At 40.2% G+C, this 18849-nt stretch overlaps 1 protein-coding gene across 4 annotated transcripts in view; it reads right to left on the reverse strand.

The window, feature by feature from the left end:
- Nucleotides 1-18849, reverse strand: part of UVRAG (UV radiation resistance associated) — a 274349-nt gene that overhangs the window by 69992 nt on the left and 185508 nt on the right. For all 4 annotated transcript variants that reach the window (XM_008149987.3, XM_054724633.1, XM_054724634.1 and 1 more), the window contains one exon: nt 13902-13980. In XM_008149987.3, coding sequence (XP_008148209.2) covers nt 13902-13980 — 79 coding nt within the window. The remainder of the gene's footprint in view (nt 1-13901; nt 13981-18849) is intronic.

Here is an 18849-nt window from a genome sequence, read left to right on the forward strand (position 1 = left end):
GTTCTTCTATCTTCTTTTGTACTTTTAAAATTTTCTATAATTGACATATATTATTATTGTTTCTGGAAAGTATTTTTTTAAATAAAAAAGATACAGGGTGGTACTAGCATAAGAAGAGGGTTTAGAAACAAATCCTCATTTTATAGTTAAATAACTTTCAACAGGAGTGCCAAGACAATTCAATGGGTAAAAAACAGTCTTTTCAACCATTTCTTTTTTTTTCTGGGACAACTGTATATTTTCATGCAAAAGAATGAAGTTGGACTCCTTCCTTACACTATGCCAAAAAATTTTAATTCAAAATGGATCACAGATCTAAACATATAAGCTAAAACACAGAAGAAACCCTAAAAGTATTTAGGCTAAGCTTTCTTAGATATGAAACCAAAAGCATAAACAAGAAAAGAAAAAAATTGGTAAAATTGGACTTCGTCAAAACGAAAAACCCTTGTGTTTCAATGAACACTATCAAGAAAATGAAAAAGACAACCTGTAGAATAGAAGAAAATATTTGTGAATCATACATCTGAGAAGGGATCTATGTCTAGGTTATATAAAGATTTCTTACAACTCAACAATAAAGATGAATGATCCAATTAAAAAATGGGCAAAGGTTCTGAATAGACATTTCTCCAAAGAACATATACACATGTCCAATAAGCACATAAAAAAGAAGCTCAACATCATTAGCCATTAGGGAAGTTCAAATCAAAACCACACTGATACCACTTTACATTCAGTAGGATGGCTATAATAAAAAAGACAGAAAATAACAAGTGTTGGCAAGGACATAGAGAAATTGAAACATACATTGCTGGTGGAAATGTAAAATGATGCAGCTGTTTTAGGAAAGAGTCTGGCAAATCCTCAAAATATTAAACATCCTATATAATAAAAGCCTAATATGCAAATTGTCCCCTTGACCAGGAGTTTGACCAGCCAGGGGAAGGGAGGCCCTGGCCAGCAGCTGGCGGCTGCTAGGGACCCTACCCATGCATGAATTTCATGCACTGGGCCTCTAGTAGTTATCACATGGCTCAGCAATTCCACTATTAGGTATATCCCTAAGAGTAATACAAACATATGTCCCCACAAAAATTGGTACATAATGTTCATAGCAGTATTATTCATATTAGGCAAAAGTGTAAACAACACAGATGATATCTATCAACTGAGAAGTAGATGAATAAAATGTGGTATAGCCATACATAACTTCAAATTGCCAAGATGATTTGGCAATAAAAATAAGTGACTGATACATGCTAAAACATGGATGAAGCTTGAACCCTGGTAAGTGAAAGAAGCCAATATTTTATGGTTCCATTTATATGAAATGTCCAAAATAAGCAAATATATAGAAACAGAAAGTAGAATGGTAGCTACCTAGGGATAGAGGTCTTGGGGAAATGGTGAGTGACTGCTAAGGGGTATAGGATTTCTTTTTGGGGTTATGAAAATCTTCTAAAATTGACTGTGGTGATAGTTGCACAACTAGATGAATATACTCAAAACGACTGAATTGTACATTTCAAATGGGTGAATTGTATGGTATGTGAATTATATATCAGTAAAGTGTTTTTTAAAAATATATAGATATAGGACTTAAAAATAGTTTCTACATTGCTGGACAATGTTGGGGGCATTTTGACTATTAAAACATCTTTGGCATTTTTCTTGATGCCAAGAAGAAGTAAGAAATAAAAATGCATTTTCTCCTCATGTGTCATATACACTGGACTGTATGTTGAAGAAATACACATGAATTTAAGCTGCTGGGTGTAAGCTGGCATTGATCCCTTCTAAATAGCTGTGCACTGTGAGCCCCGTGAGTAGTCAAGTTTTAGAGAAAGACCATGTCCTTGGCAGAACAGAGGTTTCCAACAGTTTTTTGGAAATTGAAACTACTTTTACTTTCTATGAAGTCTTAAAATAACTTAATGGGAAAGAGGTAACAGAGGAAAAGGAAGAAAGGTCATGAAGTCCCCAGGATTCTAATCTTAGTTATTCTACTTAACTCATAGCCTCAGGATCTCATCTGTAAAAGGCAAATTACTATCTGTGCCCTAACTACTCATAGTATTGTAATAAGATCCAAATTGGAGGAAGGAAGGAAGGAAAAAGGGAAGGAAGGAAGGAAAGAAGGAAGGGAGGGAGGAAGGAAGGGAGGGAGGGAGGCAAGGGAGGGAGGCAAGGGAGGGGAGGAAAAGGAAGAAAACAATATCAGTTGGATATAGCCTGATTTGACCTCAAAAGATTTTTCTTGAATTCTATTTGCCATAATAGCTTGTCATAGCAGCAGTAAGCACAGAAGCAGCTCAATTTTTATCTCTAAAGACAGACTTGGTTATCATATTTCACAGAGTATGAAATCAGACACAGAACTAAAAATATACCAAAAGCCATTATATTCAACTAGAGGCCTGGTGCATGACATTTGTGCACAGGTAGGGTCCCTAGGTCTGGCCGGTGATAAGGGCTATTCTGTGGGGCAACCAGCAGGGCAATCGGGTGGCCCCTGCTGGCACCTGCCTTGGAGGTGACCAGCGGGTGGCGCTGGCCCGCTCGCTGGCCGGCCCTGCCCCCCACCGCCGCCGCAGGTTGCCTTCTTCTGCAGGCACCCACCTTGGCTGGCCTGCGGCCTGTGGGCTGCGGGCAGCTCCTGCATTGAGCATCTGCCCCCTGGTGGTCAGTGCATGTCATAGCAACCGGTTGTTCCACCAGTCATTCTGCCATTAGGTCGATTTGCATATTAGGCTTTTACTATATAGGATACAAATGTAAATCATCATTAGTATTTGTAAACTGTATCCACAAAGCATTGCTCTTAAGTCCCTGAGCTTTCAAGAGAGGAAAGAAGAGGGATGGCTTAAGAAAAGGCAAGAGCAACAGGGAAGAATCCACTGATGTCCTGATGACTTGTACTACACAGTATTACCTGAATTCAAACTGGTCAGTCTCTTATCCAATGTTTCCACATTTGGGGAACTGGCACATGTGTCTTGGTTTATTGAACTTGAGCAATCTGAAGTGTTTCATAGGAAATCTAGATGGCCATTCTCTAGATAGTGCTTCTCAAATCTTTTGGTCTCAACATCCCTTTATGCTCTTAAAATTATTGAGGACCCAAAAGAGCTTTTGTTTATGTGGGTCATAATATAATACATTAGAAGTTAAAATTCAGAAAATTTAAAAAATATTTATTAATTCATTTTAATATAACAATAGAAATCTATTACTTGCTAATATAAGTATTTTTAATAAAAAATGGGCACATTTTCCAAAAAAGGAACTTAGAGAGATGAGGGACATTTGTTTTATATTTTTGTAAGTCTCTTTCCAATGTCTGCCTTAACAGAAGACAGCTGGATTCTTATGTATTCATCTGCATTCATTTTGTTACCATATGTTGTTTCATAAGAAAATCCCGCCTCATATAAGTATGTAGTTAGAAAAAAAAGGAGTATTTTATAGCCTTTTCAAATAATTGTGGCTATTCTTCTCTGATACCCCAAACTCATCAAATAGTATTTTCTTAAAGGTTAGTAACAAGGTCAATCTGAAAACAGAACATACTTTTACATCGTTTTTAGCACTTTGAAGAGTTCTTTACCTGTACACAATTTCATAGCATCATACATTGGTCACTTGGAAAATATTGGCTCACTGAGTTATAAAGATTTTAAATGTTGACACATTCATTATGAAATATTTTAAAATCACAGTTGTTAAAAATCACTACCAACCTCATCAAAAACATATTTAAGGAATGGGAATCTGTCAATCTCATGGGGCAAACGCAAGTTTTCCGAAATACTAATTTTCATTAAAAATCTTAAATTTTACCCCTAGCCAGTTTGGCTCAGTGGATAGAGTGTCAGCCTGCAGACTGAAGGGTCCCAGGTTCAATTCCAGTCAAGGGCATGTGCTCAGATTGTGGGCTCAATCCCCAGTTGGGGGTGTGCAGGAAGCAGCCAATCAAGGATTCTCTCTCATCATTGATGTTTCAATCTCTCCCTCTCCCTTCCTCTCTGAAATCAATAAAAATATATATTTTAAAAAATATTAAATTTTATCATCTACTTAAGTCTGAACAGTTTGTTGATTGTCTGTCAGTCATTCTTTCAAGTAAAGATGGTGTCCTATGAAAAACCAGGCAATTTAGTTAGCAACTCAATTGCCCAAGGGCTTTTCCTTAAAACAACCATTATACTTCATACAGCAAAAGTGATTTATGTATATTTATTTCACTTACCATCACTCAGAATATTAAAAAGATATGTGCTAAATGATCAAGATTTAATAAAATTACTAATTTTTACTGCTTCATCAAGGAAATTCTTAAATGAAACCAGCTTTTTGTAAAACTGTAAGTTGGTTGAAAGTGTCTCCTTTCCCTATTTTATGTCAACATATGTTCACTTATGTTCTGTATCCTATTTCCTCATCCCTTCTCAAAGACTCTACTCTTTCAAGTATCCCTTTTTTTATCTTGTATTGATAATATCTCTTTATTTGATAAATCACATCCTATCTAATAAAAGAGTAATATGCAAATTGACGGTACCTCTGCTACAACACAAACCACGCCCACAGCCAATCAGGAGTGAGTATGCAAATTAACCCAACCAAGATGGCTGCGGCCACGGAGCAAGCAGGAGGCTTGGGTTTCCCCAGCAATGGAGGAAGCCAAACTTCCTGCACACCCTGGCTGGCCCTGGCCTCCCCTCAAGGCTACAAAGTTTCAATTATAGAAGACTAGAGGCCCAGGCAGGGGGGAGGTGTCCCTCAGCCCAGCCTGCACCCTCTCCAATCCAAAACTGCGGCTCCCAACTGCTCACCTGCCTGCCTTCCTGATTGCCCCTAATCACTTTTGCCTGCCAGCCTGATCACCCCCTAACCACTGCCCTGCCAGCCTGATTGATGCCTAATTGCTCCCCTGCCAGCCGGTTTGCCCCCAACTTCCCTCCTCTGCCGACCTGGTAACCCTTAACTGCCCTACCCTGCAGGTTTGATTGCCCCCAACTGCCCTCCCTTGCAGGCCTGGTCCTCCCAACTGCCCTCCCCTGCTGGCCATCTTGTGGTGGCCATCTTGTGTCTACATGGGGGCAGGATCTTTGACCACATGGGGGCAGCTATCTTGATCTTGTGTGTTGGAGTGATGGTCAACCTGCATATTACTCTTTTATTAGATAGGATAGAGGCCTGGTGCATGGGTGGGGGCCAGCTGGTTTGCCCTGAAGGATGTCCCAGATCAGGGTGAGGGTTCCCTTGGGGCATGGGGCAGCCTGGACGAGGGGCCTGTGGTGGTTTGCAGGCTGGCCATGCCCCCTGGCGATCCAAGCGGAGGCCCGGGTATCTGGGATTTATGTATCTTCTACAATTGAAACTTTGTAGCCTGGAGCAAAGCCAAGCCTTCTGCTTGCTCCGTGGCTGCCGCCATTTCTGTTTGGATTTGTTTACCTTCTATAATTGAAACTTTGTAGCCTTAAACGGAGGCCTGGGTCGGCCAGGGCAGGTTGAAAGCTTGGCTTCCTCGGTCGCCGGGGGCAACCCTAGCCTGCTCTCTCCAGCTCATGGCTGCCGCCATTTTTCTTGGGATTTATCTTCTATAATTGAAACTTTGTATTCTTGAGTGGAGGCCTGGGCCTGCCAGCGTGTGTGGAAAGCTTGGCTTCCTCTATTGCTGGGGAAACCCAAGCCTCCCTCCTGCTCTCTGTGGCGGCAGCCATTTTGGTAGGGGTTAATTTGCATACTTGCACTGATTGGCTGGTGGGCGTGACTGGTGGGCGTGGTTTGTGGGTGTAGCAGAGTAATGGTTAATTTGCATATCACTCTTTTATTAGGTAGGATAAATAAATCCCAACAAAAATGGCAGTGGCCATGGAGCTAGAGAGAGCAGGAGGCTTGGGTTTCCCCAGTGATGGAGGAAACCAAGCTTTCCACCCGCCCTAGCTGGCCCTGGCCTCCACTCAAGGCTACAAAGTTTCAATTATAGAACATAAATAAATCCCAGATACCAGGGCCTCCACTTGGGTCGCCGGGAGGCATGGCCAGCCTGCAAACCACCACAGGCCCCTCGCCCAGGCCGCCCCACACCCCAAGGGAACCCCCACCCTGATCCAGGACACCCTTCAGGGCAAACCAGCTGGCCCCAACCTGTGCACCAGGCCTCTATCCTATCTAATAAAAGAGTAATATGCAAATTGACCATCACTCCAACACAAAAGATGGCTTCCCCCATGTGGTCAAAGATGGCTGCCCCCAAGATGGCTGCCACAAGATGGCTGCCACAAGATGGCCACCACAAGATGGCCAGCAGATGTGGACACAAGATGGCTGCCACAAGATGGCCAGCAGGGGAGGGCAGTTGGGAGGGACCAGGCCTGCAAGGGAGGCAGTGGGGGCGATCAAGCCTGCAGGGAGGGCAGTTAGGGGTGACCAGACCGGCAGGGGAGGGCAGTTAGGGGTGACCAGGCCTGCAGGGGAGTGGTTAGGGGGTGATCAGGCTGGCAGGCAGAAGCAGTTAGGGGAAATTAGGAAGGCAGGTAGGCGAGAAGTTGGGAGCCAGCAGTCCTAGATTGTGAGAGGGATGTCCGACTGCCCGTTTAGGCCCAATCCTACCGGGATCAGGCCTAAACGGGCAGTCGGACATCCCTCAAGGGGTCCCATACTGGAGAGGGTGCAGGCTGAGCTGAGGGACACACCCCTCTGTGCACGAATTTTGTGCACCGGGCCTCTAGTCTTATATAATAAAAGCCTAATATGCTAAGTGTCCAGCTGACCGGTCGGCTGTTCAACCAATCAAAGCGTAATATGTTAATGATATGCTAAGGCTGCTCAACTGCTTGCTATGACGTGTACTGACCACCAGGGGCAGACAGTAGACCTGTTGACCAGTTGCTATGACATGTACTGACCACCAGGGTGCAGACACTCCTACCGGTAGGTTAGTTTGCTGCTGGGGTCCAGCTGATTGGGACTGAGTGAGACGGGCTGGACATACCCTGGAGCCCTCCTGTGGTCCCTCCCCGGCTGGCCAACCTCTTACGTCCCTCCCTGGCCCCGATTGTGCATCGGTGGGGTCCCTCAGCCTGGCCTGCACCCTCTCGCAATCCGAAACCCTTCAGGGGATGTCGAAGAGCCAGTTTCAGCCCGATCCCGCAGGCCAGGCCGAGGGACCCCACTGGTGCATGGATTCGTGAACCGGGCTTTCAGTAAGCAGATAAACATGAACTGATATTTCCCATTTAAAAACACACACAAACCAACAACTCCACATCCCACAAAATAAACAGATTAAAAAACACACACAACACCTGGCTTTCACCCCAGAATTTTAGAGTTGTCTAAATGGCATTTTCAACCTCCAGTTGCTCATGCACAAAACCTGAGTCATTCTTGATTACTCCTTTTTCATCATCTCCCAATTCAATCCAGTAGCTCATCTTCTATAATGTAATTTTACTAATTTCTATTGACCTTTTGCACTCGGATGTCGAGTGTGACTTGACATGGTTAGCATCAGTAGCAGCTCTTTTTATACTCTTTGAATGTATCAATAATTTGAAATATAAAAAAATCCAAATAAATAAGTTTGTATGAAAAGAAACTCCAGTTTTTTATTCTACTGCCGCGCTTTGTAAAATCTGGGGTATTTAAAAAATTAAATCCTGAGTAGAATAAAGGAATCAAAAAAAAAGCAAGCGAGTGCAAAGGGTTAAGATATAATTGACATATAACATTATGTTAGTTTTAGATGTACAACATGATTTGATATACATATATATTACAAAATAATCACTACAATAAATCTAATTAACATCCATCACAACACACAGCTACAATTTTTTTCTTGTGATGAGAACTTTTAAGATATACTCTCTTAGCAACTTTAAAAATACAATAAGGTATTATTAACCATAATCACCATGCTATACATTACATTCCCAGGACTTATTTATTACGTACCTGAAAGTTTGTACCTTTTGACCACCTTCACCCATTTTGGCCACCCCTTCACCCCCTGCCTCTGGCAACCACCAAACATATTCTTTGTATCTGTGGTCAGTTCTTGTTTTAAGATTCCACATATAAGTGAGATCATACAGTATTTGTCTGTCTTTGTGTGATTTACTTCACTTAGCATAATGACTTCAAGATCCATCTATGTTGTTGCAAATGGCAAGATTTCGTTCATTTTTATGGCTGTATACATATACATACAGTGGAACATTATATATGTCTCATTTTCTTTATTCATTCATCTATTGGTGGGCACCTGGGTTGTTTCCATCTGTTGACTATTGTAAATAATGATGCATTAAACATGGGGAGGAGTGCAGATATCTTTTCAAGTTAGTGTTTTCATTTCTTTTGGGTAAATACCCATAAGTAGAATTGCTGGATCATATAGTAGTTCTATTTTTAATTTCTTGAGGAATTTCCATAGTAGCTGCACCAATATACACTCCTATCAACAGTGCACAAGGATTCCTTTTCTCTCCATCTGCGTCAACACTTATTTCTTGTCTTTTTATAATAGCTATTCTAACAGGTGTAGATGATATCTAAATGTCATTTTTATTTGCATTTCCCTGAAGATTAGTGATGTTTAGCATCCATAATATATTTTAAATCTGTTCACTTCTCTCCATCTCTATCCCTACTATCCCAGTCCAAGCACCTATCCACCCTCATCTGGTCTTTTGAAATAGCCTCTTAAGTGGTGGCTTTGCTTCCATTCTAGTCCTCCATGACCCATTAGAGCTGTTAGAGTGATCTTTGAAAAAATAAATCAAATCATACCACTTTCTTGCTGAAATTATTCATTGGCTTCCCTTCATATTTAGAATAAAATTCAAACTCTTTACTATAATCTCTAAGGTGTTATATGATATGCTCCCTAACTATCTCTCCTCTTAATTACTATGGTCCTATCACATTAGCTGGTTACTTAAACACATCAAGTTCTTTCCTCCCTCAGGGCCTTTGCATTAACTGTCTCCATGCCTAAAAGGAACTTACTGATTCCTAGCTCTTTGTATGTCTGTTTCCTTGTCATCTCCGTGTTTTAGCTCAATTATCGCTTCTCCAAATAAGAAAACTTTATTTGAAAACTTTATCTAAAGTAGACCCCTCTCTAGTTATTTACTATTATATCATCTAGTTAATTTCTGTCACAGCACTTAGCACTACCTAAAATTATTTTGCGTATTGTCTATCTCATTCCATTAGATTATAAGCTTAATGAAGCAGAGACTTTTTAAAAACAAATAAACAGCTTTACTGAAATATCATCATACTAGAGGCCCGGTGCACGAATTCATGCACAGGTGGGATCCAGCCAGCCCACCCCGATTGGCCAATTGGGGCCGGCCAGCAGGGGGGAGGGGCCATGGGAGGTTGGCCGGCCAGCACCGCCCCCATCAGGCCAGTTGGCCAGTTGCAGTGTGCGTCATAGCGACCAGTTGTTCTGGTCATTCTGTTCATTCCAGTTACTTGGCTTTTATATATATAGATACCATACAATTCACCCATTTCAAGTATGTGATTCAATGGTTTTGGGTATATTAACCCTTTGCACTCGCTTGCTTTTTTCTCGATTCCTTTATTCTACTCGGGATTTAATTTTTTAAATACCCCAGATTTTACAAAGCGCAGCAGTAGAATAAAAAACTGGAGTTTCTTTTCATACAAACTTATTTATTTGGATTTTTTTTATATTTCAAATTATTGATACATTCAAAGAGTATAAAAAGAGCTGCTACCGATGCTAACCGTGTCGAGTCACACTCGACATCCGAGTGCAAAAGGTTAAATTATTTTTTAATAAAATTTGTCATTTTAGCCATTTTTAAGTGTATAACTCAGTGGCATTAATTCACAATGCTGTGCCACCATCACTACTATTTCCAAAAATTTTAAATCATCCCAAATAGAAACTATAAGCATTACTTAATAACTCTTTCACTTCCCCTTTTCCCCAGCCCTTAGTAACCTCTAATCTACTTCCGATCTCTATGAATTTGCTTATTCTAAATAATTCATAGAAGTAGAATCATACAATATTTATCCTTTTGTGCTTACCTTACATATGAGGAAGGGATCTTGGGTGTTTTATTCACTCCTCTATCAGTTGAGACCTAACTCAGTACATACAGGGTAGGGCCAAAGTAGGTTTATAGTTGTTCGTATGGAAAATAATACAATAATTAATAAATAACAACACAATAGTAAAACCTCTTTCGCATACTCACAACTGTAAATCTACTTTTGCCGCACCCTATATATTCAGCATATGGATGCTTAACAAATATTTGTTGAATCAACCAACTCATCAATTTTAAGCAAGTCACAACTTTTCTGAAACTCAGTTTCTTAGCCGTGTGATGGTGCTATATCACAATTCATTCATTTATTAAAATATCTTTTGAGAATTTGTAGTGTTTCAAGCATTTGCTTACTCATGAAAATCTCATAAAGTGCAAAATGGATATTCAGTTCCTTTTCTATTTGGGAAAGTCACCTTTTTTGATTTTGTGCAGGTTTAGGATGGAAATATAAAAAACAATGAAGTATACGTCAGATTATGTGGTATTACACTGGAGTGACGGATGTCAAAAGCCATCCTGTTTTCAAATTCATTTACTATTAGCTGTTCTTTTCATGTTGTAAGGTGATGACAGGGTCACATGAATATATATGTATGTGTACCATAAACTATAAAGCTCTCCATAAGATAAAAGTATTGTAATTTTTTGATTTACTACTTTTTATGCTTTGGGAACTAAAAGCTATACACAAATTCTAATATACTTATAAAAACTTACTGACAATTATGGCAGGACCTGGTTTGTTAAGTCAATGTTAATTACACTGCACCTGAATTTTGCCAGGCCCATTCAATAGTGTTAAATGCTGACCAACAAAGAATGCTATTTCCAGACAAAGGGCTGACACTTGAAAAATATTAGCAAATGGTGCTAAAAACGAGCCATTTTGCTTTCTGCACTTGCAACACCACGCCAGCACACACACACCTTCAGACAGCAATGACAGGAAGAGGGCAAGCAGGCCTCACTAATCCTCTCAGCTCTTCAAACAACACTTTAGGATTTCTACTTGAAGGCCTGTCTTTCTAAGCTTGTGCTTTCAAAACTTGGGCTGGACTGATCCCAAATACTGAAGTAACAAATATTACTAAATTCTGTCATTTCCTCTACCAAAAAAGTGATTTTACTACTACTTCTGGTTGTGATGAAAGGTCCTATTGACTATTCATTCAAATCCTTAACCGAGCTATGGATTCGGTATTAAATGACTTCACTACTTCTTCTCTGGCACTTTAACACATGCCAGTGCTTTCATCCACCTCCACTAACGTGGCTTACAGATTACTGAGGTGGGGCCATTTTAATAGTATGATTTGTTCACATCTCTAGAGATGGGATATAAATGAGACTGGCTCAGAAGACAAACTCCCCTTTGACAACATGTATTGGGATATATGTATAGAAAATGAACCTTCAAAAGTTAGAAATATCTTACTGATATACTATCTGGCTAGAAGCCGTGATAATTAATGGTTTTTTGATTTGCTATAAGTTGAAATGTAATAAAGTGATGGTAGAAAGGCCAAAGACAGAATGAAACATTCCCAAGAAATAGTAAGAGGTGGAAAAGAGTTGAAGCAAAGAAAGGCTAAAGGGCATAAAATTGCTAAAAGTTTCTTTCTAAATGCTAAGAAAGGGGCTTCCTGAATGAACCCTGAAACCTAAGGAAGTCTGTTTATAAGAAGCTTATTGTCCTCTCCTTTTAAAACTGCCACAATAGCTATAAAAAACCACAGTGGTTAACCTATGAATCTTAAACAAAAACACAAGTGTAACCTCTCATTTTCAAAAAGAGTATAAAGTTACAGGTGATACAAAATTACCAGAAGTAATCCATTTTTTAAACAGATGAATAAAATTAGTTCAACATACTTGTGGCCTTGGTTCAGTTAAGAATAAAGTCAGAGGCTACCTGGGAAGTGCTCCCAAGTGAGGGCCAAACAGATACTAAGAGTCTGATGTGGAGGGCTGACTTCACCCAATTTTCCACGCACACAATCAGCCTCCATGTGTGTCCTGTTTTCAAAACAAGCTGGACTATTCTTAGAACCTCTTTACACCAACTTCTGGCATTCCTATTGGGTTCTAAGAAGAAAGAACTAAGTGTGTGCATGCATGCATGTGTGTGTACATGTGTGTGTACGAGTGTGTGTGTGTGTGTGTGTGTGTGTGTGTGTGTGTGTGTGTGTGAAGCTGGGATTTATGAGGAAATCCAGGCATTTTGGCCCTAGCTTTAATTAGGAGTAGTTTTCACCTGGAATCTTCCAGCAGCCTTCGAACCTAGGGTCTAGGTGCTTAGAGCAAGAAAAAGAAAATAGGGTAAGAGAACCTCTGAACTCAGATCAGAACTCAGTTCTACTAAATGAGGCCAATGTTACTAGTATCCTGACTTCCAGACTCTGGACCCCAGTATCCATGTCCCCTAATTTACTTAGACCTCTTTTTCCTTAGTGCACCCTTAGTCTGGTCAGTTCTGGACCAGTTCTGTCTCAGCACCGCCTTTTTCATAGTATGACAACCATGGTCAGTAGTGTGAGTTTGGCAGCCTTGAAATGCAAGTCCTGTTTCTTAGACTGAGATACTTTTCTGCCAAAAATGAAGAGAGGGAAAGCATCAGTTGTGGGAAGAATGGCACATGGAAAGATGAGTCACAGGCCAGAGGCTGCGAGCAAGGCTGCCTGCCTAGAGTGCAGAACATGAGCTGGAGTGGTAGTGACAATAAAAGCAGTGTGACTGGGGGCAATGAGTGTGAGGTTGTAAAGCAAGTGATTAATTGAGGACCTCAAACTAGAAATTTTATCCAATGGTAGAAAAGGATAAGAATCTTAATAAAAATCAAAGTAGAAAATAAAACATTAAACTGCAATTGAATGAGGTGAAAAAAGGCAAAGATGACACCCTATGAAGGAATAATTTTAGATCTACAAGGAATGACTAAGGGAATTGTTTGGTGAATCTTTAGATACACATAGATGATAGGCAATTTGGGCTCATGTAAATAAAAAAATCATGAACATTATTGTTGCTATTAAATGTAGAGATCTGAGGATACAGTTTATAATGTCTTTCAATAACAGCCAAACCCGGGATACTCATCCATGTTCTCTTCCAATTAGAAGGATGTCCAAATAAAATCAGAGCACTGAAGCTGACCTTCCTGTACAACTAGGACGTTTATGGAAGTCTACCTCGTGAAGAAGAGCCAAGTATGCTCAGGAAACGCTGCATGGAAAACGCAAACCCAAGCAAGCATGCTAGTCTTTCTAGGGCATGTGAAAGACATTATTTAAATGAGATGTTAACTGGTGTGGCGTTGAGAGAACCACAAAAATCCAAGACAGGTTGGGAGGACCATGTGCTTGGTCTTTTCTTTCTGGCCCTGGATAAGGTGAGGAGACCACGAAGGACTTGCCAAAGCCACTAAACTTTTACTCCATAAACAATTCCCAATGCAAAGTGAGTCCCTAGAAGTGGTCTAAGAGAAGGAAGCTATTACTGGTCAGCTGCAGAGGAAAAGGGTTGTAAAGTCCACATTCAAGTACAGTCTACTAGCAGTAACAACCCAGTAATGGGCTCCTGAGTTTAGCAGGAGGATTCCAATTTGTACCCATTGCTTCACAGTAGTATTTATAATGGCACAGAATAAGGCTGTTGCCAAAAATGAACTCTGCATGAACGCTGTACCTGGTTAAATAAAACAGTGCTTATTTATAAACAAAGAGGGTTTTACAATCCAAAGAAGCAGGGTGTATGCAGAAAGTAGGAAAGGAGGGAAGAGGAATTACTTACCTGTGCTATATTTTTGTTCAGAAGATAGACACCATAATCAAATTGCAATTTCTCCCCTCCTTTGGGGTATAATGGAAACCTAGAAAAGGTAAAGTAGGGTCAGAAGTTTTCAAAAACTTGAGTAAAACAACCTCAAGGTTGTTGACGAAGGTGGGAATTTCTTGGATACAGCATAAACATCTAAGTACTTGGACTAAATTACTTATAGTCTTTGCAACCTATTATCTTAATATCTTCATTACATTAGTCAAATCAGAACAATGGCTGCTTTGTTTCAAAGAAAAAACTAAATAGGTCATGCAACAGGGGATTAATATATTAGAAAGTGGCTTACTAACTCCAAGGAGTTGAGGCCACTATGTTCCATATTTACATATCATAACCTTATCACCCTAAGAATAAGACCCTAGAAAATTTTTCCTCTAATACCTGGGACCCAATACCTCAACTACTAAATGAGAAAGGAAATTAAGAAAAAAATCAGACATAAAAGCAATCTATACAATTTGTTTCATTTAAGATAGCCAGTCAAAGCAACAGCACCAATACGAGTGAAAATGCATTAAAAATTCATTCATATTCACAGGGGTCGCTACTTGTATGTTTCCAAGGCAATGTACTCATGCCATAGAGTTCTCCTAAGACTTTCCATTTTAACCTGAATCACAGGAGCAACAAAGGCATTAGATCTATGGCTCTTTATAAATAAAGATAATGAGTTATTTTAGGGAATAAGTTTCCCTCACTATTTCCCTTTTCCTACTCCTGCAAATGAAGAAGAAAAGGTTACAGTATACCTACTTAGTCATATTTTCCTATTCTCAAGACCAAGCCTACGTTTTATCCTCTCAAATAGATTTCATTACAAACAGATCATTCACAACATAGATAGGGTCGAGAAGAAAACACCACCTTATTTAGTTTTGCAATTTACAATTAATCTCAAGAATAAAATTATCTTACTGAAAGGAATGGCAGGTGACAATTACTGGATTCTGAATTTCAACTGCCTGAGGAAAAGGTATATCCCATAAAGCCTGGGGGATAATGTTTTCTACGGAGAATAGAAGGAAACTGAATTTAAAAGCTATATATTAAATTCCCAAAAGTTGATTACATAGTGTCCAAACGGTAAATCTGTTGTGCTGTAAATGCACAGGCACTGGAGAGTGAGCAAGATCATGAACTGTTTTTATTCTGCACTAAAGGAACACCAAATGCTTTACACACCCAACGGGAAGATAACAGGTTTGTACTTAACAGAAGCAGTAACACATAAACTATGATATGTGGTTTGGTTCTAAATTGAAATGCATAAAAATGACAGCAAAGCAAATTCAGGATAAGCAAAGTGCAACACCAGGCTTTCACAGGGTGAAAGAATCATTAAATTTGTGTTGGGTAGTTGCAAAGAAACTAGCCAACTGGAAGAACTAACAACACGGGGGCACTTGGGAAGAAATCTACTAGGGCCCTAAAGCTTTGCACTTTGTAGTTGGTAATCTTTCTAGATACCATCACATGTAGACTATCTGCATAGCTGTCCAAATGCACAAATGTCTCCACTTTCAAATTATAAATACAGAAAGTGTTTCAAATGTCAAAAGAGTACACTGAAATTGAAAACAAAGCCTCTAAATTCCTGAAGAAACAGATTTCACAACACCGGCTTTGTTACTTCATTGGGACTTCTTTATAGAAAGAACCACAGGTGTATATGTAACATTAAAACAAATCTAAAGAGTGATCAGAGCCAAAGGTTCAAACAGGGCAATTTAAAATTTTTATTATGCGTATTAAGATGACTTCTGCCCACAGTAGGAGAAGAAAGGTGACAGTACACAGTCAATATGCTCTGAGGCTATGACTTCACTTTAAACTCAACACACTTTTCCTGTCCCCATTAGTTTTCCACCACAACTTTTATCAGTTACTCAGGCCCCGAGTAACATTCCATTTTACCCGCCTTCTTTGCTTTTTAGATGTGTGGTGATTCACCAAGTCAACAAACTATTTTTCCTGTGAAACAAGCTTATCTCTCCATTCCCACTGCCACTCCGGAAAATTCTTTGTTGTTCTGTGCACTGTAGATGTTTAGCAGCATTCCAGTCCTCTACTCACTAGAAACAGTATTATTATTTAAGACTTTTTTTGGCCACTTCTCAGCCCTGCTTCCTAATCAGTCAGTGTCTTAAAATTTAAGTTCTCTGCCTAGCTTTCAAGGCCTAACTGATCCAACCTGTCTGCCTGATTTACCTGCAACCTTATTATGCTCCTGAACACACCAGGTTCATCTCCCTCTGCCTTTGCTCACTTCCTGGAAATGCCCATCTCTCTTTCCTTCCACCTGGCAGAGTAAAAGAATGCTTCACTTCGTCTAAAGAAAGACTCTCACATTTTCCTACTAAGTTGCATATCACTAAAGCTTTACCTAGAACTCATTTCAAGCTGATGATAATGCATGAAACCATAAGGCAGGCCAGAGGCAGACAAGGTGGGAAATGGCTGGCGCAGAGCGAGAGGGAAAAGGAAAAGGCGTAAAGTCAGCAAGGTTAACGGGTCCAGACTGCGCAGGTCTTGTGGGTCACAGCAAGGACTTTGGCTTTTACTCTGAATGAAAGGGGAGGAAGCTCTGGAGGATTCTGAAAAGAGGAGGGACAGGGACACTTTGGCTGCTCTGTGAGAAAAAATTACTGGGGAGCAATAAAGGAAACAGGGAGAGGCGACTACAAAATCCAGGCTAGAGAAGAGTGGTTTAAACCAGGATGGCAGCGTGGAGTGGTGAGAAGTGGCGGAATTCTCATATTTTGAAGACAGAACCAGTGTGATTTGTTGACAGATCTCATATGAGGTTCTAGAGGTGGAGAAGTCAAAGATAACTCCAAAGTTTTTTGGCTTAAGCCAGTGGTCGGCAAACAGCGGCTCGCGAGCCACATGCGGCTCTTTGGCCCCTTGAGTGTGGCTCTTCCACAAAATACCACGTGCGGGCGCACACGTACAGTGCGATTGAAACTTCATGGCCCACGCACAGAAGTCGGTTTTTGGCCTGGGCGCGTCTATTTTGAAGAAGTGGCGTTAGAAGACTCAAGGGGCCAAAGAGCCGATGTGGCTCACGAGCTGCGGTTTGCCGACCACTGGCTTAAGCAACAGACACAATGGAGTTGTCATCTTAACTTGAATAAAAGTACAGGTGACATTAGAATGAATTGCTAGGGACTGGGGTGAAGAATACAGTATGAGGGCTCAGTGCTAAAAGGTTAGGCTGGAGAGGTGAAAGGGACCTGACTGTGCAAGTTCCTCTACACCATGGACATCTATCTAGAACATAACCTTAGGACAATGTGAGGGTAATTAAAGACTTTTTAAGCATGGAAGTGCCAGGATCAGGGTTTCTTAAAGACCACTCTTGCTACAGTGTCGTAAATAAAGGGGAACAACCTGGTTAGAAGGTTGCTTCAATGCTCTAGGCCAGAATAGTGATGCTTTTTATTACAATTCCAGCAATGAAGGTGTACATATATGAATAGATCTGAGCTATAATTTGTGGGTAGAAGTGACAGGGCTTTGGTTCTGATAGTGACAAATAGGGAGGCGTCAAAGATGATGCTTTGGTTTCTCTATTGAGTGACTAGGCATATCTTAGTGTCTATGAACTGAAATAGAGAACTCCGGGGGAACAGCAGTTGTATATATTAAACATGTATATTATATATGTTTATATTTATTATATAAAGTTTATTATATGTAAAGTTAGTAGAGGAATTTGGGGTGAAAGTATCAACTAAGCAATTATAAAAATTTAGATGGAAGCTGAAGCCATAGGTATGAATGTGGTGGCCTAAAGAAATCACAGAGGAGAGGGCTGTTTCAAAACTTTGAGAATATCAACAAGGGATCGGGAAATGAAAAGCCAGAAAAGGAATGGTCAGAAAGATTTGAGAAAAACCAAGTGTCTCACCAGAACAGCTCATAGAAAGTGTTAATTTAAGAAGGAAGATATCATCAGTAGTCAAATGTTGCTGACAGGTCAAGCAAAACAGACATGAAAACATGTCTGTTGCCTGTAATTACATGAGTTCATTGGTAGGTAGCTTTGGTAATATGGTAAACACAAGTTTAAATGAAGTAGTGGGAGAAGAAGGAAGACTGCAATGAGTTCAGGAGTGACTGCAAGTGAGGAAATGGAGATGATGAGAAGTCTGGCATAGAAAGGAGAGCTCAGTAACTTGAGGGACATGATGAAGCATAGCAGAAAGAATGTCCTTAGAAGGTGAGAGGGGATAGGCTCTTCATCCTAAAGGTGAGAGTGCAAGTGAAGGATTTGCCTTAGATGGTAGGTGGGACAACTCTCCTAATATAACATGAAGGATGAATGAAAATGAAGTTCATTCATTCAACAAATTTTCACTATGTTCTACGTATGGTGCTAGGTGGTAAAGATATAATAAGGGTGGACAAACACAGATAATACAGCAGAATCCAGTAGAGTAAACAGACATTGCTCATATAATCTTACTAGCAAATGTATAATTTATAAATTAAGTACTCTCTGAAGGAAAGGAACACTATTCCAGAAAAGAGGTAGACAAGACTGAGAATAAAGGAAGACTTCTGAGAGAAAGTGACACCTTAGCTGAGATCTCAAAGATGGAAGGAATGTTCCAATGAAAGGAAGCAGCCTATGTAAAGGCCCCATGGCAGGAGGAAGTACGCTGCTTCAAGAAATCAAAAGAAGAACAGTATCGTTGGACTGAGGGGGCTTGTGACAAGAGATGAAGCTGACAGAAGGGTAGATTATGTAGGGCCTTCTGGACCATGTCAGTTCCTAAAAGGAAAAAAAAAAAAAGGAAGGACTTTAAACAAAAGTATAACATGCTCAGATTTGCATCTGATACCTTCCTTCTTCAACGAACTCCTTCTCTTTCAGCTTTCCTGACAATGATAGATT

This window comes from Eptesicus fuscus, chromosome 13 (genome assembly GCF_027574615.1).
Source record: "Eptesicus fuscus isolate TK198812 chromosome 13, DD_ASM_mEF_20220401, whole genome shotgun sequence".
NCBI lineage: Eukaryota > Metazoa > Chordata > Mammalia > Chiroptera > Vespertilionidae > Eptesicus > Eptesicus fuscus.